Here is a 27891-nt window from a genome sequence, read left to right as displayed (position 1 = left end):
ATGTGGACTACCCCCAATCAAATGTCAATTCCCTGCTCCAAAACTTATGATTGGGAGAACTTTCCAGAAATAATTTTACCAGAATATAAGATGATCAAATGATGTACTTTTCCCTAGTCTCACTCTTGTAAATGGCTGAATCGTTTTGGTTGAGATATTTTAAAATAATTCCACCTAAGTCACATAGTGAGCTTGGAAATTGTACCAACTCTGATAACAGTTTCACAAAGTTCCAGCAAATCAAAGGAGACCTTAAAGTGAGAAGTGTTAGGCAATCTTAATATGAGATGATGTTACCAAATGTATTCACCAGTGTTAATTAGATTGTAACCATCACAGCTTAGTGGAGCACCTGACAATGTTTTTCTGTTTTTGAAATGGTTTGCTTTTTTATGTCTGAATTAACTACTGTCTGAAATTAATCCTGCTTCTAAAGAGGATTCACTATAGAGTAGGACTTGAGATTGTGCTGTGTTAAATATCAAGATGATTCATGCAGTGTGGTTATCTCTAGCATTTTAGTTGCCTAGAACCATATATTTTACTTGGGCTGGAAAGAGAATCAAATATATCCAGTTAACAGCCAAGAGAAGGTTTTGTAGAAGTGAAAAGTACTTGGCTGGTATCATACCCTGCTCGGAAGGTTCAGACACAGCACAATTTACATGACTTCATAAATAAACAGTATAAATAAGAAATAAGCAGTAAGTAGGACAGTAGATGCACTACCTCCCAATGTGACTGCTATAGATAGATATGAGATGTAGTACACTTCCAAGGTTACTTGCAAGTCTTCAATCTCTTTTTCTTTTTGGATCATCCTTATGATAAATGAATTTGGACAGAAAGATAACTGCACCTTATTTCACAGCTTCTGATATTTTTATTTCATGGTGAAATGGTGTTCCACTTTGAGGTAGAAGTATTTTTATGTCTTTTGAAATTGAGTTTCAAAAGTTTCATTAAAAAGTTTCATCATTTGATTTGTCTTGTTTGTTTCCTTAGGGAAAAGGTGGGGCAAAAACTCTTATGAACACAATCATGCAATTGAGAAAGATATGCAATCACCCATATATGTTTCAACATATTGAGGTAAGACTATTATGTTTAATTTTGGGGGTCTTTAATTCAGGTGACAAACAGTCAAAAACTGCTATTGAAACTTATATGTGTGGGAGGGAACATCTCTGCCAACATCACTCGTGCTGGAAAGAACGCATTTGAGAAACACACTCATTCTGTTCCTCTGTATAAGTGAAGAAATGGAGAGGTCATCAGATCTGTAATCATCTGTAATCTTAAGTTCACTTTTGCAGCATTTGTTCTTTTTGAGGCACCATGTTTAAAAAATATAGGCTTTTTGAGTTTAAGATATTCCAGACCAGCTTTCTACTACCTGTGCTTAAAATAAACCTAAATTGTGAAATAGAGATATCAGTTTAAAATGCCATATAGTAGCACCTTGTTAACTAGCAGAGCGCTAATCTTTTAGTTTATCTATCAAAAATTGCCCCCTCCTTAGTCCTCCTTTTTTTAGCAAAGATTTACTAACTGTACAGCATTTCTCATTACTGAGCTAAAGCATAAATATACTAATAAACAATAAAATATTGTCATAAATAAAATGTAGCTACAATTTACAAATAAATGAACACGTATCTCCTGTGGTGTATTACCACTATGGTTTTTATTGTTTACTTACTTGCATGTTAATTCATGAAATTCAGTAATTTGCAAATGGGTCACCCAGTAATCAGTGCAAATTAATTAGGTTCTACTGTATTTGTAATCTGGTAAAAAGCATACTGAGGGAAATTATTCCTTCAAACCATGCATTTTAAATAATAGCAGTAGCAGGAAAACTTTAAACAGAGTATTTGTGCCATAATGCAGATTCCAAGGGTATGAGTGTAATGGGACCCAAACCCCATTCATATAATTTCTTGATATAGGGATGCATAATTTTAGCCACTGTATAGACTGTGTCTAATAATCTGTTTATTGCTTATAATTCTGCAGGAGTCCTTTGCTGAACATTTAGGCTACTCAAATGGTGTCATCAATGGGTAAATCTTTATCTTCTTCATATATGTTGCAATGAAACTACTATATCACGTCTTGTTTCCAAAAGCTATATGTTCTCAAAAACTAAGCAGTTTCTAAGATAAATCTAATCAGCTACAGAAATAACATGCTTTATAAGGAGCCTAGCCAGATTAAAGGTATCCTCATAGTCCTCCAGTCTAAAGCATGGCTTCTTACTTCAAGGGATGTTTCCTCTATGAAATGGCAGTTTAAAGTTACTTTTATAGCTGGATGGTAATTAGGATCTTCTGGACTCCAGTCTTGTCCTTTAATAATGCTGAAGCCCTGCTGAATGACTAATGTCAAAGCAAGAAAGTTTTTCTCTTTTTTAAAGTATTCTTGTGCTTCGAAGAGAAACATTCAGTTAAAGCAGAGAATGGTTAAGAAAACTTTGAAGATGGATTTCTATGATTTTCATTAACGTCAGAACACCAATTTGGATATAGGATCCTTTCTTTCACAGAACTTCCAGTCCTTGGACAATGATCGAAAATGGTAGAAATGATTTCTGGTACTACAGAAAGCTTTTTTTCCTGTTGTAGCAAGTCTTTTTTTCTTCTTCCTTTCCCATCACATAAAGATGAATGATGGTGGCCACATGCAGGATACTTGTTTTTAAATACTAATTTATTGATAACAGTACACTAGTCCTTGCTAAATTAGAGACAAGCCTAACACCTTTGCCCAACTATAATACCATGAGACATTATCAAAACTTCCTTACAGAGATTCCTGGTGTCTTCATATCTGTGGTTTATTATCATTCTTTACATTACCATTTTCCAGTTTTTCTTTATCTCCTCTTTCTCTTATTCTCTTTCAAATTAGGGAAATATTAGCAAACTTTCTCTAACAGAAAGCATTTAAATTCCTTTGTTATTGTGGCTCTTTCAAGTATTAGGCTAGGACTGATTTTCAGTTAGCCTTAATCTACCTCTGATTATATGGGGGAATGTTTTCTTATCACACTCTCAATTAGATTATTGACATCTATCCACTCATAAATTTTTCTCCTCTTTTGTCAGCAATTTAAATGAACCTCGTCATAACAAAATTTTAAGTTTAGTACCAAAATATTAATAATATTCCCTTCTTTAAAAGTTTCTGTGTAAACTTTAACACAAATATTATAATCTGGCAACACATTACGATTACATAAAATGTTATCAAATGTCATTAATATGCTTAAACTAAAACTTCAGTCCTTAATTGTTCAAACACCTCCAAGGATGGAGGTTCCACAACCTCTATGGGCAAGCTGTTCCTGTATTTGACCATCCTCATGGTAAAAAAATTTTTTTCCTAATATCTAATCAGAATTTCCCATGTTCCAACTTGTGTCTGTTGCCTGTCGTCCTATTGCTGTGCAGCTCTGCGAAGAGTCCTCTCTGTATTCTCCCATTAGGCAGTTGTAGACAAGCAATAAGGTTTCTCCAAGCCTTCTCTTCTCCAGGCTGAACAAATCCAGCTCTCTCAGCCTTTCCTTGTGTGTCATGTGCTCCAGTCCCCTGACCATCTTGGTGGCCCTCCGCTGGACTCGCTCCAGTATGTCAATATCAGATTGAGCAGCAATAGGGATGATGAAAAAGAGATTGAAAGGATCTTCTCCGAGACCCTGCAGAAACAAGAGCACACAAGGAGGGGCAGCCAGAGTCTGTACTCATTGAGTTGGGAAATGGAGACTCTCATGATGGCCAAGGCTGGAAGCTTGTGACTTCTGGCAACAGGAGGAAGGCTCCTGCTTCACCTGCAGATCTGCATCTACAGAACAGGTTCAGTGCCCTCATAGCAGGGGAGGGGCTGGGAGCTCTGTCCAACAAAGTGTCTGAGCCAGCTGAGCCTGAACCACACAGCAGCACCAGAAGGAAGTGACGAGTGATAGTAGTGGGAGACTCCCTTCTGCAGGGGACAGAAGCCCCCATCGGCCAACCTGACTTGCCGTCCAGGGAGGTTTGCTGCTTGCTGGGGACTCTGATCTGGGGCCGAGAGACTGCTGAGGCTTGTCTGGCCCTCAGACTATTACCCCCTGCTGCTCTTCCACGTGGGCACCAATGATACTGCCAGGGGAAACCTTGAGAGTATCGAGAGTGACTACATGGCTCTGGAGGCAAAGGGCATGGGGGCCCAGGTGGTGTTCTCCTTGATCCTACTGGTGAAGAGGAAGGGCTTGAGGAGGAGTGTATGGATCCTGTGGGTCAGCAACTGGCAGCACAGTCAATGATAGAGATTTGGCTTTAACAACCATGGGACCCTCTTTGAGGATTAAGGGCTGATAGAGAGAGACAGGATCCACCTGACCAAGTGGGGCAAAAACATCTTTGCCAACAGGCTGGCCAGCCTGGTGAGGAGAGCTTTAAACTCAGAACAGTGGGGAAGGGAGATGATTACCCACAGTCAAGTGAGGAAGTAGTAGAATGGGACTTCCTCCAAACTCAAGAATGGTCCGTCCCAATGTGAAGCAAGTCAAGCATAGGAGGCAGGAGCTCCTGACTAAAATCAAACCTAAAAAGGAAGCATACAAGAGGTGGAAGCAGGGACAGGTGACCTGGGAGGAGTATAGAGACACTGTCCGAGCATGCAGGGATGGGGTTAGGAAAGCCAAAGCCCACCTGGAGTTGAGTCTGGTGAGGGACATGAAAGGCAACAAGAAAGGCTTCTGCAGGTATATCAGCAGCAAAAGGCACAAAGTCCAGCTGGAGGCCATTCACTAGTGGTGTCCCCCCAGGTTCTATACTGGGGCCAATACTGTTTAACATCTTTATTAATGACCTGGATGATGGGACTGAGTGCACCCTCAGGAGGTTTGCAGATGATACAAAACTGGAAGGAGTGGCTGAGACACCAGAAGGCTGTGCTGTCATTCAGAGGCACCTTGACAGGCTGGAGAGATGGGCAGAGAGGAACCTCATGCAGTTCCACAAAGGGAAGTGCAGGGTCCTGCACCTAGGGAGGAATGACCAACCCCATGCAGTATAGGTAGGGGCTGGAAATCAGCTTTGCAGAAAAGGACCTGGGGGTCCTGGTGGACAAGTTGACCGTGGGCCAGCAATGTGCCCTTGTGACCAAGAAGGCCACCAGTATTCTGGGCTGCATTAGGAGGAGCGTTGCCTCTTCCCCCTCTCTTCAGCCCTGGTGAGGCCACACCTGGAGTGCTGTGTCCAGTTCTGGGCTCCCTGATGCGAGAGAGACATGGAGCTACTGAAGCGAGTCCAGCAAAGGGCCACAAAGATGATTAAGGGACTGGAGCATCTCTCACATGAGGAAAGGCTGAGAGAGCTGGGCCTGTTCAGCCTGGAGAAGAGAAGGCTGAGGGGGGATCTTGTCAAGGTGTATAAATACCTGATGGGGGGAGTAAAGAAGGTAGAGACAGACTGTTCTCAGTGCCGCCCAATCACAGGACAAGAGATACTGCCTCATTCCCCATCTACTCTGTCCATTTTAAGGATCGCTCATTAGAGCCTGCACATGGCAATGGCCTCATTTAGAAGTTATAGAAGATATTTCAGGGTTAACAGAATGTTCTGATATTTTTCTCATTCTGAACAAGAAGGAAGTGTGTCTTTCCTATCCTGAATCCAAGTGCATATATCATTCTAAATTATTTATAATGACACTTGACTCCCTCTCTCCAAGCTCAAGACTGTTTACAGATCTCCATCTGTAGGATTCATACATTAGGAATCTCCCCTTCCCTAGCCAAAGAAGATATTTCAGATTCTCAGTGGAACCTAGCTGGTACCAGGATGCCCTACCCAGGGACTTTCCTCACTATTAAAAAGTTCTCAGAGTGACATGGTGTAATGGCATGGTATTTAAGAGAACAGATGACTACTCATGTCCAGATGATTTGGTGATTGGGGCAAATCCCAGCAGGCAACCACAACAGCCCTGTGATATATTTCATCTTCTCAGCAGTTTTTCATCAGTGTGGACTTCAGTTTGGGAGGGACCTGAAGGAGAATCCTGATTGCTTTGTCCTCTGTGCCCTTTTCTGGGAGGACAAAGAGGCACAGGACCTATACCTGAACCAAAAGATGCTGTTATTAGAAGTGTTATATGAAGCTTTTATGCTCCTCTGTCTGTCTCAGGAGAATAGGGAAAGATGATTATCACACTTCATATCAATATACTGAATAATAAATCCTATCTTCATGCAGACAAACTGATGTCTTCCTTCCCCTTTTTTTTTTTTAAACAACATAGATACTATCTGAAATTTATTGTGGAGACTCTTTAGGGATTTCAGTAGGGGTTTTCATTTCTCTCACTCTCTTCCCCTTCTGTTCTTCATTTTTATTTACCATCTTTATTCCAAATTAAGGTTATATTAACTTCCCATTACTTAGTTTGAAAAATTAAATAGATTTAAATTTGTCCTCAGCACTTTTGTGCAAGTGGCTAGAAATGGTTTCTGCCTAACTCTGAGCAAGGGATAGAGGAGGTTGTGTGTATATCCTCTACATGACTCTCTTCCTGTGTCAGCAACACCTTTTTTTTCTTTACTAGTATACCAGACCATCTGTCTCTCAAATAGTTTGGCCTTTTGCATAGCACTTTATATATGAATACACCTCTGAAGACCTTGTATCTTGTGGACTAAATATGCAGTTCCTAATGATGAATTTATATTTTAAGGCTACAGATTAAGAGTTAGAGGAGAGTTATGTGCAATTTGATTTTCTAAACCATATGGTTGTCATGCTGATTTAGCCACCTTGGTTATTCTCTTTCTGATTTATGGCTTACCCAGTACTCAGTCTGTTTTGCAACACATATTGATAGCACAGAAGAGAGAAGAGTAGTAATCAGAGCAACTAAAGATAGTTCCAGACAGATATAAGTGTATACAATCAAAGAGTATGTCCACTGTCAAACTTTTGCCATTGTTTCTGTGTATAAGCTAGTCCAGTCTGGACTCTCTTGCTTTCACATGTACAGTAGTGAGTGGAAAAGTAATCGATTCTAACATATACTTGATGAATATGACTTGTGGCTCCAGTAGATGCTGATTAAAAACAGATCCTGTGGGTGAGCATCTAAACTGATAAAATGCTTATATACTTCAAAAATAATGTTTGTTTTGAGAAATAATGAAACAAAATACTGGGCTCATAAAGGAAGATATTTGATGTGGTTGAGAGTCCACAGAATTCTTATATTTGGGGAAAAAAACCCTTTCTCAACAAATAAATGCATAGAAACAATTCATGTGGGTTTTTTCTTATTTTAATCGATATCATAAACAGTTTTAAAGAGAGAAAAGTGCTATCAGTCTTGTTTTTCCTCGAGTAGAGGAATCTATCTGTTGTTATGATATGACAAAATCATAATTAGAATGCATGATTAAAAACTCTTCTAAAAGCAGGCTTGTCATGGCATTTACTGTGTTTTTTTTCTCTTAAACAGAGCTGAGCTTTATCGGGCCTCAGGGAAGTTTGAACTACTTGATCGTATTTTACCTAAGTTGCGAGCCACTAACCATCGTGTGCTTCTTTTCTGTCAAATGACATCACTCATGACCATTATGGAGGACTATTTTGCATTTCGAAATTTCCTTTACTTACGTCTCGATGGTAAACTGAATGGAAATAAAGCATGAAAATAAGTTGGGAGGGTTTTTCTGGTTCAGCAGTTTGACTCTGTAGTAGAAAAACTTCCTCCTCTGTACTATATGTGTATGGATATCTGAATAAAAATATCAAACTTCTGTCAGCCTTCAGCTACAGACAGAGATGTAAAAAGATAAAACAAGTAGTGGGTCAGACCAAGCTGATCAGTACAAACTGATCGTCAAAGTACATGAAATTCATCCTGTTGCCAATGTGTACAATGCTTAGTTGTTACTTAGAGCTTTGTGTAGGCCTTTTACCATGGTTGAATTCTCTGCCTTCTCTCCTTTCCCCATTTTACACTATTGTCCTTAGAATGTGATATTTTAAGAATTTTCATTCCCTTGATATTAATCTTGATTTTTAAGGCCAACAGTGAAATTTTAGTAAATCTGTGTTTGTGTACACATATAGTTGTTTTAAGTATTTAAATTCTGTGAGTGCTCAAAAGGCCTTAATCAAAACTGAAGCTCCATTTTGCATGCGTGTAACATCTATTGAAGCTTGTCAGTCATAAAATGTTGGCTAATAGATGGTTGCATCTTTTTTTAAGTCCTCTTTTGAAATGTCAAGTGTACTTATATTTGGGAGCCCTCCTCCCAGGTGCTATAGACAGTTGGCCAAAGCATCCATGGTTAGTGCTTCTTTCTATATTATGGAAAATATAGCTGAGATGGCAAAGAACAAGTGAGCTACAATTTCCCTTCCACATGTGCCTTTAACAACTGAGATTGCTTTTAAATTATTTCAGAAGATCATCTTTGTCATAGGGTTTCTTTTTATTTCTTCTCAGGTACAACAAAATCAGAGGATCGAGCTGCCCTGCTGAAGAAGTTTAATGAACCTGGGTCACAGTACTTCATCTTTTTGCTGAGTACAAGGGCAGGAGGTCTGGGCTTGAACCTCCAGGCTGCTGACACTGTTATAATCTTTGATAGTGATTGGAATCCTCACCAGGTTATTTTTATTTAATTATCTTCATGTAATATAGAAAGAATTGTTTGTGCTTTTTTAGGCTTTGTTTTTTAATTTGGGAAGATTGACAGTGAAATGAAGGTATATCATAAAATGCTGCTTTGAGAAGAATTTGTAAGGCAAACTGCTACAATCAAGTAGCGTTTTGTTTTAAATCAGTAAAGTGATACTGTGTGTATATAATTTTTCTGATTTTTCTGATTATTTTTTTTGTCAGGAAATCCTAAAAGTTGGAGTCTTGTAGTTTGCATTTTCTGCTTCATTGGTATAACTGTGCTCACCCTTTAATCATAGGGCACTAATAAATAGCTCTCCATTCAAAGTTAAAAGCCCATACAGCAGATGAAATCATTTCTAAGATTACTAATTCAAGATTCTCAGAAATAGTGATTTGCTTTAGATACGCAGGTTTATATCTGGACTTTATATACCCAGCTATATTGTTGCCCCTGTTCTTGTACCTGGAATAGAGAGTTGCTTTACTTCAGAATTCCTTTCTGGCCTGAAAGGCCATGAACTCTGAGTGGCAGAGAAGAACTACATACTGCAGCCTATCTTGGTCATTTACTGCACGTGCTTTCAAGAAGTGTTTGACCTACTATATTTACACTGTACAGAGCATGAACATGTTTTTCTCCCTTCAGTTTGCCTGCCTGGGTCTGATGAGCTCCCAAGAAGGAGGGTAATCAGGAATGAGCTAGATGAATTGTGGTAGGCTGTAGCTTGAGCACTTCTTTTTGTTGTGCTAATAAAAATTCAACATTACAGTGTCCTTTAAGCAGGCAGTGATTTGTGTAGCACAGTTACAGTATGCATCACTCTTTGTATTCTTTGCTTAATAGGACTTGCAGGCCCAAGACCGAGCTCATCGAATTGGTCAGCAGAATGAGGTTCGAGTCCTGCGACTATGCACTGTGAACAGCGTGGAGGAGAAGATACTTGCTGCTGCAAAGTATAAACTAAATGTAGATCAAAAAGTTATTCAGGCTGGAATGTTTGATCAGAAATCTTCAAGCCATGAGCGGAGAGCTTTTCTACAGGCTATATTGGAGCATGAGGAAGAAAATGAGGTAAGGCAGTTAACAATAATCAAAGAGAAGATTTTTCAATTGGTGCTTGGGAAGCAGCTATATAACTGGTAGACAGGAGTGCAGCTTGAGTGCAGCTTGGGACTGCTTGAGACTGTGCAACAATGGTGTCAATGTGCCTTCCACAGAGCACAGTTTCTTGCACAGGCTGGACCTTGACATCAGAGTCCTTGACCCAGACAGAGCCCTGGAGGGAGGCTGCGGCTGCCCAGGTCTGGGGCTGCAGGGAGCCCTGGGGCTGGGGGTGACGATGGCCTCACCTGTGGGAGGTGTGCTCTGGTTGAGGCACTGAGCTGCCAGGTGAAGGTGCTAAGGGAGGAGGAGACCAGGCTGGGTAGCATAGGGGAGGATGAGCAGGAGATGGGCAGGGTCTTCACAGAGACCCTGCAGAGGCAAGAGACTGAGCCACACGATGTGAGAAAGAAGGAGGGACATTTAGAGGCTGTGCTCAGAGGAGCATAAAGCCCTGAGCAACCTGGTCTGACCTCATAGCTGACCCTACTTTGAGCAGGAGGTTGGACTAGAGACCTCCTGAGGTACCTTCCAACCTGAATTATCCTGAGCAGTAGATGGAGATTCCCATGACAGGGAAGATTTGAAGCTTGTGACTTCTGGCAACAGAAGGAAGGCTCCTTCTCTGCCTGCAGACCTGCAATTACAGAACAGGTATAGCGCCCTGGGAACAAGCGAGGAGAAACAAGCTGTGTCAAGGGAGGCATCAAAGTCAACTGAGCCTATACCAAGTGTCTATTCACCACTGGTGAGACCACATCTAGAATACTGTTTCCAGTTCTGGGCTCCCCAGTACAAGAAAGATATGGCTATACTGGAGCAAGTCCAGCAAAGGGTCACTAAGATATTTAAGGGGTTGGAGCATCTGACATAGGAGGAGCAGCTGAGAGAGCTGGGACTGTTTAACCTGGAGAAGAGAAGGCTCAGGGGGGATCTTATCCATGTGTCTTAATACCTGATGGGAGGGTATAAAGAAGATGGAGCCAGACTATTCTCAGTGGTACCCAGTAACAGGACAAGAGGCAGTGGGCACAAGTTGAAACATAGGAAATTCCATTTAAACATAAGAAAAAACTCTTTTTTTACTGTGAGAGTGGTCAAACATTGGACCAGGTTGCCCAGAGAGGTTGTGGAGTCTCTGTCTTTGGAGATATTCAAAACCCAACTGGACATGGCCCTGAGCAACCTGCTCTAGTTGAACTTGCTTTGAGCAGGGGGGTTGGACTAGACTATCTCCAGAGGTCCCTTGCAGCCTCAGTGATTCTGTGATTCTTTAAAGGAGTCTAATTCTCATGTCACCTCCAGAAAACATGACAAGTGCTTTATTGGGCAGAGAGTGGATGTCAGGAACCTCTCCATGATTTTATACACAACAGTACCACTGTCTGATGGCCCTTCTGATGAATCACCTAACCTCTCTGAGGTGGTATGTAAAAATGGGAATTACCTACTTGTGAAAAAAGAATTATAACATTTCCCTACTTAATAAGAATATTTTGATCATTAGTCTTTATAGAATGCTTTAAAAAAATGCTAAATGACAATAGTCATTATCATTCTGAACATTGCTTTCAGAGTGGTAGCAGTAATTCAATGCTACAGAGTTGGAAGAAATCTAAGGTAGACAGGAATGATAAGCAAATAAGGAAAATAGATTTCTTTAATATAAGAAAACATCTCTATGGTTGGTCAGTACTCAAAGATATGAAATAGCTTCCATTATATGGAATGATTAAGAAAGCAAGGACTTTTCAGCCCTGAGCAACCTGCTCTAGGTGACCTGCTTTGAGCAGGGGGTGTTGGACCAGATGGTCTCCAGAGGTCCCTTCCAACCTCAGTAATTCTAATTTTTAAATTATTTTTTTCCTTTAAATATGTTTTATGTCTCTGAATGTATCAATAATTTCTCTGTCCAGACATTCTGCAGCTGTTTGATATTGGGATTAAGACAATGAAAATACAGATCAGTTTCCAGCCTCCTGGGATTAATAGCTTGGCATACAAATATAAGCAGTTTGTGTAAATGTGTATTACAGTGTGTTACAACTTGGTGGACTTTTTTCATGAATGACTTTGAAAAAGAATAAAATGTGTAGTAGTTACTTTAGGCCATAATGAAAATTCATACATTGTCATGTGAAAAATGCTGTCCATAAATATGTTTTAATGGAGTGAATAGTTCATAGTTGAAAGCACTGAGTAATGGGAGGGGGGGTCAAAACAATTCACTGTCTTAACTTGATTAAAAGAACAGTATTTTTGCATGCATAACACACCTGTCAGCTTAAACAGAATAACTAAGTGTCAGATCCTGATATCGTTTCTGTGGCTTAATGAGTTGGCTTAGGTTATTGAAAGTTTTTATCATTTGTAATTCTTTGTTTTAGGCTTTCAAAATACTTATCTTAACTATTTTAAGTAAAATTTAAGCAAAACCTTTGTGAATATCTGCCAGAATTTTTCTATACTAAAAGAAATTCCTTCAGTAGTCATTAAATCTATTGTATTAAAAGCAGTTAAAACTGAAATAACAAAGCTTACCCATTTTTATATTCACCGTGGTGCAGGCTTGATTTATACTATTACATCACGTGTTCATACAATTCTTTCCAGTCTGACATATATTAAAAGCAATGTTGCTGCTCCCAATCATTGAGTTACAAACATGCCTGTTTATCTGTAGGATTGGAACCTCTCTGCAAATGCATTCTAGGAATGCTCCCAAAGAGGGTACCGAAGATGTTATCAGTTAAAACTTAGCTTATTATGTGGTATGTTGCATCAGTACTATTTCCTGTACACTTTTCACAATTTTCATTTGCTCTTTTTACTAGACTACACTCAAATTACACATGCTTTATCTTCTAGCTCTGCAAATTTCTGGGGTTAGAGAAAAATATGATAAAATTGAACAAAAAAATTAGGTCCTAATATATTATTGAGGAATTAAAAATGATAGTAAATCATTGATGGTAAATGATAGTAAATGCACACACATTGAGAGGAAGAGAGAGAGAGACACCCAAAGATTTTAGACTTGCATTCTTTTGCAGGTTTTTTGGGGCAGTTTTTAATAGCTTACTTAAGGAAGGTTTTTTTATGCATGTGATTTTTTCATTGTTTGGGAGGACAGGGTTAACTCTCAAATTTCTTCTATTCCCCTTCACTTCTTATTTTCATTTCTTCCTCTATACACATACATTCAAGTATATGTACACCCACAAAATATATAATGCATTAAAAAAAAAAACAGCTTTCTTCTTCCAAATATTGAATGTATGAAATATTGGTGGGGAGGGGAACCAACAGCCCCAGAGCTTATGCCACCAGAACAGTGTGTCTTACAAGAACAAGTGAAAAGAACACTCTATCAGTTTTCCAACTGCTTTACTTACTTCATGTTTGAATTACATTTAAATTTAAATTACATGAGTATTTAGTGTGAACTGAAGTGGTAATAATCATTTTTTTTTTCTGAAGTGTAGAAATCTTACCAATGGAGGGAAAACGTGATATAGATAGATACAGGCTTCTTTTGATTATTTTGGAAATAAAAGGCTATAGAAAGTTAGTTTTGAGGTACTATATACTGCATTCTACTCCACCTCCATTTCAGTGAGTATGAAACATTTATTGTCATGAAAAACCCTTAACTGTAGGTTTACAATATACTATAACACAGATTCAGTAAATGTTTTAAAGTTTTTATGTGGGAACCAAACTAAAGTTTGTGACTTTGATTTACCTGTCCTGTTGTCAGATTTAAAATGCCATGTACTTTCAAAATAATTACTGTATTTGGAGAGAGGAACTGAGTGTTATGGAGCCCGATCATGTTAAAAAAGGGCACCATAGCTCTTCAACATTTATGTTTTTAGTTGAATCCTAGAGTTTTGATTTATTTTGCCAATGAATGTTTTTGTTTTTATGAAATCACTCTTTTTCTCAGAAGACAGAGCTTCAAATCTCACTTTGTGAGTGCGCAGTGGTCTACAGAAATAGGGACTGGGCAAGCTTTGTTTCTAGGAATTTTTTTTCAGGATTGTTTTTCCTCTTTCTGCTTTGACAGCAAGGACCTCAGTGTAGAACGGTATTTCTGGGGGAGTGCTGTATGGCATCAGAAGGGAAATATGTATGTTTTAACTGAAAAACAAGCTGACAACTAGCTGTACTTGTGACCCAGGAAAACCACAAACCAAAATTTCCTGGTTGCATGTTTGCTCATTTCCTCATTCTTAATATATGAAAGTGGTAATAAGTCCTAATTGTCTCTCTGATTAAGTCTATTTTGTGTTACCTCTGAATCATTGAACAGCCAGGCACTTTCAAAATTTTAGTTTCACTTTGAGCATTTCACACTACTTTTTTTTTTGGGGGGGGGAGAGAGGGAGAGAGAGACAGAGAGAGACAGAGAGATATCAGTGCAACACACTCTCAATGCAAATGGTTGCTTCAGTTTAAACAGTGGTCTGTATTTTTCTAATGCCTTTTTCTATTTAAATAGGAAGAAGATGAAGTTCCCGATGATGAGACTCTGAATCAGATGATTGCACGGCGTGAAGAGGAATTTGATCTCTTCATGGTAAGTATTATGATAAGTAGTATATCTTCTCTAGTCTTTTTAAAGCTTTTGTTTTGCTAAAGGTGTTATCCTTCTGTGATTCAAATGTTGGATTATTGTTGTTGGGAGGGAAAGGCTTCATTTACTCACATTGTTCATCTGGGAAAAGGAAAGAATCTAAACAGAGAACACCATCCTCACATGGCAAACAAAATGCAGAAATCCCTGCTGAATGGTAGTGGAGCACTGTCCATCCAGAGGAGGATTCATAGGTGGTTTGAGGAATTTAGACAGTGTAAAACTGATGATCACTGCTTGTCATGCTAACTCTATAACATATTTTTTTTTAATAATTCTCCTCACTTGTGTTGTTCTCTGTTATAGTAATAGCTAGGGCAAGTACAGGCATTTAACAAAATAGTAAGTTAGTAATAGTAAATTAGTGCTGTTTTCCTTTAGGAGTAAGTTGGGTTTGCTGAGGATTATGTCAAGGGCTCAGTTAGCTGTGTCTCTGCTACTAAAACTTCTGAACAGTTCTCAAAGCAGAGCTAGATGACAGTCATTCAAATGCCAGCAATTTATATATATTTAGTACTTCCCTTGTTCTTAGCACTATTGGAACATTGATGGAATAATTGCTAAAACATCAGTGTAGTTACAGCTCTTGTAATTGGCCTTTTGGTAACTATCCAATGTGGGGATTGCTGGAGGATCTGTCAAAATCACAGTCCCTTATATTGATACAGCCATAGGAGCACACTTAAATAAATGTTGAAGGGAAACCACCATCCCCTTTCTGCACTAGTCGGGGCAGGTTGCTCTGTTCTCTAAAATGAGCAACACAGGTACTCTCACATATGCATAAACATGCAAGTATATGAGGAAGTATCCACAGAGTCAATTGTTAATAGGATCCCCATATTTTACATTCTCACACCATCTCATTCTATAAGACATAGTCTTTGCACAGATGCGCATGAACTCTTGGAATACAAGTGACAAAACTTCAGGTGGACAGTTGACAAAGACCATGTTCCCTTATGTGGTAGTGCATTATGCTGTTATTGAAGTGCCAGTCTAGTCCTTTAGGTGCTAAGTTTTATTTAGGGAGTTAAGTTCTTCTCAGACAGCATTAAAGACATGATAATCTGAAAATGAATACTCGCAGGGATTGCTATCATTTTAGACTTTCCCTCAATATGATTCAGATGTAAGGAGATTGGCAGGCCAGAAATCAAGAGATGATTATTTGATCCATAACTCAAAGGAATAATGGCAACCAAATGTCTCCTTCCTGGCCTCCATCACAAATGCTTGCTTCTGCACACTGTGTGGAATTTCTGGCTGTTGCTATATCCAACCTCACTAACTGAATGTACAAGATATGTAGTGATTGATGTGAGTGCTGTTGTGTCAGAGATTAGGGCTGAAAATGGAATACCCACAGTTCACTGTGCTATAGACCTCCATTAAGGTTGTATGGATATAATTGTAATTTAGCAAACTACTAGGAAAAAATAGTGTTTTGGTTTGTCTTTAAACTAAAGAAAGAGGCGTAAAAGTAAAAACCAATGCTGAAATAGCTATGCATAGGACATTGAAACAGTCACTTCTTGGTCTGTTTTTTTTTTTTCTACTCTTGCTTAGCATGTGACCAAAGAACCAGAAGTGCCTTTATTTGCAGTAAGCAGAAGAGCAGGGCAGTGTGAGATTTGGGGCTACCCAGTTTTTTACAGCAAATAACTATCATGTCACTGGTGCCCTGGAAAGAGTAGGGAAAATATAATTTTATCATTCTCAGTTTAGAGGAGATAAGTGAGCAGTTCCAAAAAAATAGGCAAGAGAGCAGGTTGGTTCAGCAGGAAGCTGTCATGTGGTTGTTTTTTAGGTTAGAAATGTTCTTTGACAAAGATCCTGAGATGTACCTACAGAGCAAAAAACTCTATTAAGAAAGAGGATGTTTTAAGAATGGTCTTTGTTCTCCCTGACTTGTGCTGGCTGTGTGCCACACCTTTAACATAATTAAGAGAAGCCAGAAGAGACTGAGCCAGCAGTTAAGGATGCTGCTTTTCCTGGCCTTGTCCTCATACTGTCATCAGTGACAAGAGTGAACGTACAATTCCATATACCCATGGAATTGTACTCTTTCTCAGGGGCTATGCTAGCTTAGAGTTCCTAACTCTGCACTGCATCTTTAATTGTGCCTACAAGTGATGTTTGTGGGGCCACAGAGTGAACTGGGTCAATTAACTGATCTGTCTTAAAAAATATTTCTGTATGAAAAAGACAAGGGTAGAAACTTCTTAAAGGGTCCATGAAAGCATATTCATAGAAAAGCGGTTTTGCAAACATTCTGTCACCAAATAAGTCTCTGCACTGAGGTGATTGTCTCATAATCACAGTACCTGTTGGCCTGTATTCCAGCAGTGATAATGTACAGAATAGCCGCACCTTGCTCAGTATCTAACCATATATATTGAAAACATGTTTTAGATTTTCTGTTGAACATGGATAGAGAATGGAGCATGACATTACCAGAGTCATTAGCACAGAAAATTAGTTGTTTTGGTCTGAGGTGTTCTGGATGACTACATCCTGCCCCACTGTACATTGCTCTGGCATATGCACATAAAGTCTTATATCTATTCTGTTTCATAGCTAGCTTTAAATAATGAGTTCTTTAAGCACATTTAATAAAGTGACACAGTACAAATATTTTGTTTACTTTATGCAAGCTACCTTCCCCTTGATTTAATTCCACATTTATTACTCTTTTCAGCTGTATTGTTTTGTTTACCCTTATCCACCCAGAGACTGAGCACATGAATTTCAACATGACCACTGGTAGATCTTTCAGATTTACTATTGAGGCTTGTCTCCCCCATTCCTCTCCCAGTCTGAAACTGATTTTCCTAGTGAGCATCAAGAAGTGATTCTCCTTTGTAGGCCAATTACTATTGTACATAGATTTATAGCAAGGTATTAAAGGAAATGCTTGCTATGTATTTGAAAGGTAGCAAAAGATTGGAATGGTATATCAGTTTTGGATGCTCATTTAAATTCTGTTGATACCGATACTTAAATGTAGCTTTTGCATATGAATAAATATGGATATGGACATTACAGCATTTTAAGTTTTTCTTTCATAAATGAGGCATTAGATATTAGCTACCAATGAAGATGGTGTTCTTAAGCATGGAAGTTTTTGGCTGCCAAAATGCCCTCTGGGTAGGTTCAGAAGTGTGTGCATCTATGTATGTGTATGCATATGTGTATGTATACGTATATATATCAAATCTTGTTTGTGAAAGCAAGAAAGAAAACTTGTTTCTGTATGCTTGCATGTGTGTGTGTGTGTATATACTGTTTCAATAAATTCATGCATATATGCAGTATGCTGTGCATTTCTGCCCAGTATTCTGAATAGCTCTGTATTGAAGTGACTGATTGAATCTCTTCATTTCAGTCACACCTTTCACTGTGAATAAGCTCACCTCTTCAGATCCTTCTAGTTTTTCAGCATGTAAAGTTTCTGTAGCAGGAAGAGGAAAAAACGTACAAAACATAATACACTTTAAAGTTCTTATTCTTCTTGCTGCAGCTAATTCAAAAATTGGTGACATACACTCTGAGTTTAGGAGGAAAACTAATGTGTTGGGTAGTGGAAATTTTCTGTCTGGATAACTCTTTTCCCTATTGCACATCCCAAGTAATTTTGTATCCTCTAAACTGAGAATGATAAAATTATATTTTCCCTACTCTTTCCAGGGCACCAGTGAAACGATAGTTATTTGCTGTAAAAAAACTGTGGGTAGCCCCAAATCTCACACCATCCTACTCTTCTACTTACTGCAAATAAAGGCACTTCTGGTTCTTTGGTCACATGCTAAGCAAGAGTAGACAAAATCCAGACCAAGAAGTGACTGTTTCAATGTCCTATGCATAGCTATTTCAGCATTGCTTAATAGTGTGCTTCAACAAGTGTTACTTTTCCTGTTAAAACTGATAAATAAAAAGGAAAACTTAGAAATTATTTTAATGCTATTTTTACCCTAAATAAAGATTCTTACTCTAAAAACTACCATTAAAGTGGAATTCTAGGCCTCCCACCAAAATGGGAGCTGATGCTCTAGTTGTGCTAGTTTAATTTTTATTCTTGAAACTAAAATGGCAATACAGCATTTGAGCTAAAAGTCAGTGGGTTTAAGTTGTTTTTTTTAATAAGGACAGCTATAGTTGTAATTTAGAAAGAATGAAATAACTTTTCAAAGGTCAGCAATATTGTGTGCTTTTTGAAATTGAAAGTTTCAGGCCCTAATTTTACCAATGCATACATTCTTTGCTCACATATAAGCATTTGTGGCATACGGCTTCTTTGTTTCTAGGCTTTAGCCCTCATTGAGGATACTGTGAATATAATTACTTTGTTAGTTACAATAAAATGAGGTAGATCTCTTTTGTAAATATATTTCTTGCTAAGACATGGGAAGCTGAGACTAGAGGTTTCCCAGACATAAAAAGGATTTGAATAGAATCTTTTGAAAAAAACAAATGCCTATTTGTCTCTTATTTCTCAGCTTAATTGAGAGTGTCTTTAATTTTCCGTTATGCACTTTCCTTTCAAAAAACAGCAACTAAAATATACTAGCTTAGATTTTCAGTCTGTACTTTTCAAATACAAGCATGTTCATCGGTGAAAAAATAAATACTTTCAAGATGCAATTTTTTGGGCATCATATACTTTGTTAAAGTTCTTTACTAAATAATAGAAAAATAGATTTCATTTGGGCCTTGTCTGATTGCAGATCTTCATTTCATGCCAGTTGGCAGGTTTGTCAATAAACTGAACCACTTGGGTGTCCAGTTTGAATGAATACATTGTTTAAAAGGGGGGCTATGAAAGTCTACTATACAAACTGAAGTCTATACAGTCAGTTCCCCATTATGAGGTAAAGAGGGATAGGATATCATTGCTTCTGGAATCTAGTTGGACCTGCATAGTCAAGTTGCATGTCTTGCATTTTTCTATTCATCTAGATTTAGAAATCAGATCATAGAATAATTCAGGTTGAAAGGGACCTCAGGAGGTCACTAGTCCTACCTCCTGCTCAAAGCAGGATCAACTATGAGGTCAGACCAGGTTACTCAGGGCATTTATCCAGGATGGAGACTGCACAACCTCTCTAGGCAACCTGTTCCACTCCCTGAATGTTCTTATGGTGAAAAAGTTTTTCCTCATATCCAGTCTGAACCTCTCTTCTTTCAAATTATGTCCGTTGTCTCTCTCGGGCTCCTATCATGTACCGCTTTGAAGAGCCTGACTCCATCTTCTCGGTAACCTCCTTATATATATTGGAAGGCTGCTATTAGGTCCCCCCCCCCCCAAGCCTTCTCTTCTCCAGGCTGAACAAGCCCATTTCCCTCAGCCTCTTCTCACAGGGCATGCGCTCCAGCCCCTGACCATCTGGGTGGCCCTCCGTTGAACTCACCCCAGTTTATCAATGTCTTTCCTTTATTGGGGGACCCAAATCTGGATGCAGTATTCTAGATGTGGTCTAATGAGTGCTGAGTAGGGGAGGATGATCACTTCCCTTGATCTACTGGCTATGCTCCTGTTAATGCAGCCCAGGATGCTGTTGGCTTTCTTTGCTGCCAGGGCACGGTGCTGGCTCATGTTCAGCTTGCTGTCTGCCAAGACCCCCCAGGGCCATTTCAGCAGAGCTGCTCCCCAGCCTGTCAGTCCCCGCCTGTATCACTGCCAGGGGTTCTTCCTTCCCATGTGCAGGACTTTGTCCTTGTTGCATTTGTCCTTGTTGAATTTCATGAGGCTCCTGTCGGCCCACTCCTCCGACCTATCTAGGTCCCTCTGGATGGCAGCCCTGCTGTCAAGCATATCGACTGGACCCCCCAGCTTGGTGTCATCTGCAAACTTGATGAGAGTGCAGTCTGTTGCCTCCTCCAGGTCATTGATAAAGATGTTAAACAGGACAGGTCCCAGGATAGACTCTACTTGTTACCAACCTCCAGGTAGAGTACAACCCATTAACCACTACCTTCTGATCCTGATCATCCAACCATTTTTTTACTCATCTAGTTGTCCATCCATCCAGACCATAACTTCCTTACTTGGATACAAGAATACTGTGGGAGACAGTGTCAAAAGCCTTGCTAAAGTCAAGGTAAATGACATCCACTGTTCTCCCCTCACCCACAAATCCAGTCATTTTTTCATGGAAGGCAATCAGGTTGGTCAGGTATGATTTCCCCTTGGAAAATCCATGCTGACTGTTCCCAGTCACATTCTTCTCCTTCACATGCCCAGAAATGTGTTTCAAGAGGACTCACTCCCATGATTTTCCCAGGGACTGAAGTGAGACTGACTGGCCTGTACTTCCCCAGATTGCCCTTTTGGTCTTTTGGGGGATTGAGTGCACCATCTTTCTCCAGTTGTCAGGGACCTCCCCCTGTCGCCTTCTGATGCGACAATCTCCCGTTCGCCTGAGACGGCACGGAGGCTCCCCCAGCCTCCGGGCCAATGAGCACTGACACCAATATGAGGATGCTGCAAATGGCGTTTATTGTACGCATGTATTCGCTTATATACCTACAAGCATACTGCTATCTCTACGTCATATCCTTCCTCTTCCTTCCTCTTTCCGTGCCATCGCGAGATCTTCCGATCGCCGTTCCCTACATCTCCCCCTCCCCATGCTTTGACTATGCTATTTGCTTTAAATTGCCGTGTCGCGGGTTAAGCGTTCATAGTGTGGGTGTGGGTGGGACCACCCCTTTTTTAGCAGTTGTCTTACCAAGCATCTAAACACTAGTCTACATACTAATATGCCTAGCACGAGCATCAGCAACAGGTGCAACTCTTCTATTAGTAATTGCCTGGCCCATGGTCCTAGCCCAAGCCAATTACCACTACTGAACCCAGAAGGTCAAGCTCTTGCGGGTCCCAGGGCAATGACGCATTCAGCGTGTCAATGCTCTCTCAGCTTTGGTAGGTCTACGGTCAAATTCAATGGGACCCCTATTAAGCATGTCTTAAAAGGGCTGCCCCGCACCCACCAACGTCAGGCAAAATTGCTTATTTCCTGTCCGGTTTGCCAGGTGAGCCATAGATTGTTACTACCCCATTTCGCTAACATTGGTTCGCCTTTCACCCCTTGGAGTCCCAGTCCCAGCATCGCTACGAGGAGAGCTACTTGGGTTGCTCCCCCTGCCATCTTCTCGGGTTTTCTGGTTACGCGTTCTTCTTGTGGTTTCACGCGCCTTTTCTCATCTGTTCTTCTTCTCCTGTCTGTTGTCTTTGCTGCTAGAAGGGATCATCGGCTTTTCAGGGTGGTCCTCCCCTGCAATAAAACTCAGACATTCATTAATTCACCTGACTCTCTGCTTCCTGTCTTGTCCTTGCCCTGAGGTCTGGGCGTACCCACTTCATAGGGACCCATCTTACCATTTCTCCCTGCCTGACCGCTGCATACCCTCGTCCTTGGGTTACCAGCTGCCACCCCTCTTCCCATTCCCCTTTTTCCGGGATTCGAACCTTTACGTCTGGTCCCTCGTGCATCGCTCGGACCACCCAATGCTTTTCCGCTGGCGTCTTGTTCTCCTCCCCCCTGATGAACTGATTCAGACCGAATAAGGCGCGCATAATTATTTCTGATTGTTTGTGCGCGGGGATTCTTTGTGTATATCCCTCCCCCTCCCCAAGAATCTCGATCCTTTGCTTTAAAGTGCGGTTTGCTCGCTCGACAATGGCTTGACCTGTGCTATTATAGGCAATACCATGCACTAGCTTAATTCCCCACCGTACGGCCCATTCTCTCGTGCTTTGCGCTGTGAAACACGTGCCGTTGTCTGTTTTAATAGTTTCTGGGGCACCCAGCCAGGCCATTGCCGTGTGCCAATGCAACTGTGCCGCCCGCGCTGTGACTCATTTATGTTGGGTCGCAACGATGATACCGCTGTGTGTGTCCACTGTGACAGCCAGCCAGGGCCGTGGTCGAAGTCGCTGGCACATTGTGAAGTCCGTTTGCCATATTTGGTTTCCTTTCAGCCCCCTGGGGTTGATGCCGGCGCCCCACAGGGGGGGTTTTTGGCAATACGGGCAAGCCGCAACCACTTCACGAGCCGTGGTGAGGGGGATGTTGCAGCTTTTTGCCAGTGCTTTTGCACCAACATGGAGAAGGTCGTGCACCTGCCTTGCTTCTGCGACTGTCCACACACCTTTGGCCGCTTGATCGGCTTTATTGTTGCCTTCTTGGTACACTCCTTGGATTGCCTCATGACTCCGAACATGAATAACAGAGGCAGTGGCCCGCCGTTGTTGTAGGGCTTCTTCTAGCATTAGCGCAATGGGCGATCCGGCCCATCCGGGATATGACATGTTGTGTAACAATTTAAAGACGAACATGGAGTCTGTCACTACATTCAAATGCTCTTCTGGCCACATTTGCAATGCCTGCGCCACAGCTCGGGCCTCTAGATGCTGTACACTACTGTCCGGCTCGCTGATCTTCACTCGGTGCCATTGGGCCTTTTGATCTTGCCACACAACAACCGCTGCCCTGGTCACCGATGACGCGTCGGTGAACACTGTGCGCCCTGGTGCAGGTCGCTGTAGCACTCGGGCTTTCAGATGGGGCCGAAGGACGGAGAGGTGTGTATACATCTCCAGCACAGGCGATAATCTGATTGTTCCTGGGAATCCTTCTAAAGCTATTGCTATACTATCTTGTTTCTGGACCACGCTATCCCATTGACTCCTTTTTACCGTCAGGTAAATGGACTCAGGCTCCTTCGCGAAGTGCCGAACGGTGGCGGTTCGTCCCTTCTGTATCATCTGTGCCAACGCTGTTACGATTGTGACGTATGCCATACTTATTTGGTTCGACACTATCCACCATACGACTTCCGGACGCTCCGGTGTCCCTTGTCCTAGAGCGCCTATGGCTCCTGTTCTTGTAACTGCCACGTACAGATTGATAGGTCTGGCCGGGTCGTATCTCATTACTCCGCCCTTTGCCATGAGATCTTCTATTTTTCGGAGGGCTTCTAACGCGTTCGGTGTCATCTGCCTCGGTTCCCATGGTTTGTGGCCCTTGAGCAACTCGAACAGTGGCTCCATCCACTCCTTGGGAATACCTATCAGCCCTCGCAGCCATTGGAGAGCTCCAACCAATTGTTGTACATCATGCAACGTCCGTATCTCTCTATTGAGCTTTATCGGCTGTGGGACCACAGCTCTGGGGAGGATGGTGGTTCCCAGATAGTCGACAGATTCTCCCCTTTGTGTCTTCGCTTTCTGGACGTACAATCCCGCTTCATTTAGGCAGTTAATTACTGCCTGTTCTGCCTGATCGGTTTCTTGCTGGGTCTCTGCAGCTACTAGGAGGTCGTCCATGTAATGGATGATAAGCGCGCGCGGGAACTGCGCCCTTACCGGCTGCAATACCTTAGCTACTGCCGCCTGACAAATCGTAGGTGAAATTTTTTATGCCCTGCGGGAGGACGGTCCATTGATATCGCGCTGCTGGCTCCTGCAGATTCTCTGTGGGCAGTGTGAAGGCAAATCGAGCTTTGTCCTGAGGGGCTAATGGTATAGAGAAAAAGCAATCTTGGATATCCATCACCACCACTGGCCAATTCTTTGGTATTGCTGATGGTAGTGGCAACCCCGGCTGGAGGGCACCCATCGCTTCCATCTGCTGATTTACCGCTCGTAGGTCGTGCAGTAATCGAAATTTAGACTTATCCTTTTTGTGTATCACAAATATAGGAGTGTTCCAGGGACTGTGGCTTTCCTCCAGGTGTCCCTGCTCTAGTTCTCTACTTACTATTTGTCGGGCAGCCGCCAATTTGTCCCCTGTCAATGGCCACTGCTCTACCCACACAGGCTCATTGGAGCACCATGTCAGCGGGACAGCGAAATGAGCCCCGAGGAGGTAGGCAGTGGCCCTTACCCTAAATTTGTCAGGTGAAAGCCGCTTTGCAATAAGGCATCTCGCCCTAACAATGGTTCCCCTATGGCAGTTATGTACGGCCGCACACGGATGATCTGAGCAGGCCTATCCGGGTCCTCCAATACAATTGTGATATCGGTTTCAGAAACCATAGCCTCCGCCCTGCCTCCCACTCCATCTAACGAGCTTGCCACTTTTGCTGGCCAACTCGATGGCCACAACCACGAGGGCACACATGTAACATCTGCCCCCGTATCTAGCATCATTATTAAGGGGATGCTAGGAGGACCCGCCCCTGGTGGGCCTATCAGATGCGCTTTCACTCGGGGTCTCTTCTCACACCCTAAGACCAGGGCCACGCGGGGTTTCCCTTCGGAGTTTGGTCGCTGGAGCTGTCCATCAGCGGTGTGTTGTTGTTGACGGGGGCTACTTGAGGCCGGCTCACCGGGGAGGGGTGGCCCCCTAGTTGCCCTCCCCGCTTCTCGTTTCCCGACCGCCGACAATCTCGTGCTCTGTGTCCTGGTTTTCCACAGGCCCAGCATGTAAGGCTCCCCATACCCCTTGTTGGGCGCGCGTAACTTCCCTTATTCGTGCACTGTGCTCTCAAATGGCCCATTCGCCCGCAGCCAAAGCATGGGCCTCCCTTTGGACCTCCTCTAGCTCTAACCTCCGGCATTGCCATAACTGCTGCAGCAATCTGTAAGGCTGTGGTCTTGTCCCGGTGTTCTAATACGTACTTGATCGTCTGCCCTAAACTTGCTCCCTTAGGCGCTGTTCTTAGGATTTCTTTTGTCAACTCGTTGCCCTGTTGTTTGATACATTCCAACATCACCGCTCCTTTTGCAGCGTCTGGTAAAGATGCAAGTTCTACTGCTGCCTGTAGCCTGTCACAAAACTTGTCAAACGGCTCTCCCACTCTCTGCTTCACAGTCGTCCATGGGTCTGCCTGTTGCACCAGTGGCCCAATATCATCAAAGGCCTTTCGAGATGCTTCTGTTGCCACCAGTATCTCCCGAGGTCTCAGGCCCGCTGCCTGCTGCTGGGGTGTAGCCATGACCGCATCATTTCCTCTTAACCGCGCTAGGGTGGATTGGCCCAGTGGGTTCTGCGGGTCTGCCTGTGCGGCCATCAACGCCTGCTGCAAGCGCGAGGTCCACGCTTCTTTCCACATAAGGACCATCGTGGGCGATAAAACCAGTCGCGCGAGGGCGCGACAATCCCACGGTATTAGACCTCCCGCGTGCGCCGCGTCCAGCAACGTCTGTGTCACCGGGTGTCGCAGGCCCTGTTCTTGCACTGCTTTCAATAGCTGTTGTACCGTCTTTGGGTCGAGGGGCATCCATTCCACTGCCCCCCCCCGGGGCAACTCGTACTGGGAAGGCCCCTATTGGCGCACGAAACTTGAGGCCACTCAGGGCACATTCCGTCGCTATCAGTTTCCAGTCTGTTAGGGGAATTTCTTTTCCCCCTCCCGCTTGGGCAGAACCTGCTGTCTCTGATAGCCCTCTTTGTTTAGCTGCTGCCTCTGATAGCCCTCTTTGTTTAGCTGTTTCTTCTTCCAGAGCTGTAAGCAGCATAAACATCTGCTCCATATCTCTTGTGACTTTCCTCCTCTTTTTTTTTTTTTTTTTTTTTTTTTTTCTTCGCCTCTGACTGCGGCGGGGGAACTCCGCCCTAGTTGCTGCACCTGAGTCTTCAGTCTCCTCCTTCCGCAGTGCTGGTCGACGCCCACTCCTCTCTCGGCCAGCGCCATCTTTTCCCGGGTGCGGCACCCTCGGTCTTTCCCCTGCTTCTGGTCTTTCCCCTGCTTCTTCTCTTCTTTCGTCCTCCCACTGCACCCGAATCATGGCCCCCGGTAGCCAGTCTCGGGGATCATCCACTATAATCGGTCTTTCCTTTTCTTCTGCCTCCTCCACTTTCACCTTGCTTTCTTTTCCTCTACCCGCCTCTGGCTTTTTCATATCTCGGTCTCCACAAAGGTCTCCTGGTTCTCCTAGTTCTCCCCCTTCCATCGCCCTCATTTCTTTCCACGGATACCGCAGCGGAGGCGGAGAAGAGGGCGTTATTGGGTAAGCCTCTGGAGTTTTTGCCTCCCCCTCTATCGCCTCCGTTCGCTCCTCTGCGTTCGCTGCTGTCTGTGTTGCCATTTCCGCGGACATGTGTAGCGCCGCGCGGGCAGCCTGCCAGGTCTCAAGCTCCTCCCTAGTCCTTTCTAAAATGATCGTTATATCTCCCCACGTCTTAAGCTCTGCGGCCTTCTTAGTGGCCGTAGCTCTCTGAGCAAGTGCTCGAGTGCACTTCTCCCAGTTAGAAGGGGAAAAAATGTCCCCTGTTCTAACTATCGCTCCATCTTTCAGGAGCCGCCCGACGCAGTTCGCAACTGCATTCGCTCTCATAGAGAGCACCCATTCCCGGGCACCCACGCGTACAACCTTAAGTACCGCGTCCATGATCCGGATCCTCTCGACCGCCTGCGGTCCGCCGTCTCAGCTATCACGTCGGGGTCACCACTTGTCGCCTTCTGATGCGACAATCTCCCGTTCGCCTGAGACGGCACGGAGGCTCCCCCAGCCTCCGGGCCAATGAGCACTGACACCAATATGAGGATGCTGCAAATGGCGTTTATTGTACGCATGTATTCGCTTATATACCTACAAGCATACTGCTATCTCTACGTCATATCCTTCCTCTTCCTTCCTCTTTCCGTGCCATCGCGAGATCTTCCGATCGCCGTTCCCTACATCCCCCAATCTCCATGACTTTTCAAAGATGATAGAGAGTGGCCTCACAGTGACATCAGCCAGCTCGCTCAGCATCTTCAGTTGCATTCCATCAGGTCCCTTGGACTTGTATGGGTCAAGTTCTCAAATAATCCTGACTCAACCATCATTTACTGCTGGTAGTTCTCCTTAAACACTTTTTCTAAGCACAGAGGCCTGGAAGACCTTGTTGGTGAAGACTGAGGTAAAGAGGGCATTGAGTACCTCAATCTTATATGTGTCCGCTGTCACTAAATCACCCACTCCATTCAGCAATGGTCCCCCATTTTCCTTGTTCAGCCTTTAACTACCAGTGAAGCTGTAGAAGCTCCTCTTCTTGCCCTTGATGTCCCTTGCAAGCATCAACTTTACGTGAACTTTGGCTTTCCTATCACCATCCCTGCATGCCCGGGCAATGTTTTAAAATTCCTCCTTTATAGCCTGTCCTCACTTCCACCTCCTGCATGCGTCCTTTTTGCATTGGAGCTCAGTTGTAAGTTCAGCCCTGTTCAGCCAAGCCAGTCTCCTGATATATCTGCTTGTTTTTCTGAGTATCAGGATGGATCTTGATAGCGCTTGGAGGAGGTTGTCCTTAAAGGCCTGCCAGTTTTCCTGATCTCCTTTGCCCTTCAGAGCTGACTCCCATGCGATCCCACCTACCAGTTTCCTGAATAAGCCAAAGTTTGCTCTCCTGAAGTCCAAGGTCCGTACTCTGCTTCTTTCCTTCCGCACTTCCCTCAGGCTCTTGAACTCCACTATTTCATGGTCACTACAGCCAAAGCTGCCATTGATTATCACAGCCCTCAGTAGTTCTTCATTGTTCACAAGTAGCAG

The 27891-nt window shown here is 42.7% G+C and overlaps 1 protein-coding gene across 1 annotated transcript in view; it reads left to right on the top strand.

Moving 5' to 3' along the window:
• The window catches only part of LOC135324464 (probable global transcription activator SNF2L2), a 136724-nt gene that overhangs the window by 66260 nt on the left and 42573 nt on the right, over window positions 1–27891 (top strand). The window contains exons 22-27 of the mRNA XM_064500953.1: window positions 1006–1092; window positions 2020–2066; window positions 7492–7658; window positions 8488–8651; window positions 9512–9739; window positions 14274–14351. Of these exons, the coding sequence (XP_064357023.1) occupies window positions 1006–1092; window positions 2020–2066; window positions 7492–7658; window positions 8488–8651; window positions 9512–9739; window positions 14274–14351 (771 nt within the window). The remainder of the gene's footprint in view (window positions 1–1005; window positions 1093–2019; window positions 2067–7491; window positions 7659–8487; window positions 8652–9511; window positions 9740–14273; window positions 14352–27891) is intronic.

Source organism: Dromaius novaehollandiae, chromosome W (genome assembly GCF_036370855.1).
Source record: "Dromaius novaehollandiae isolate bDroNov1 chromosome W, bDroNov1.hap1, whole genome shotgun sequence".
Classification (NCBI taxonomy): domain Eukaryota; kingdom Metazoa; phylum Chordata; class Aves; order Casuariiformes; family Dromaiidae; genus Dromaius; species Dromaius novaehollandiae.
Note: the sequence above shows the minus strand (reverse complement) of the source record. Positions and strands in the feature narration are given on the sequence as shown.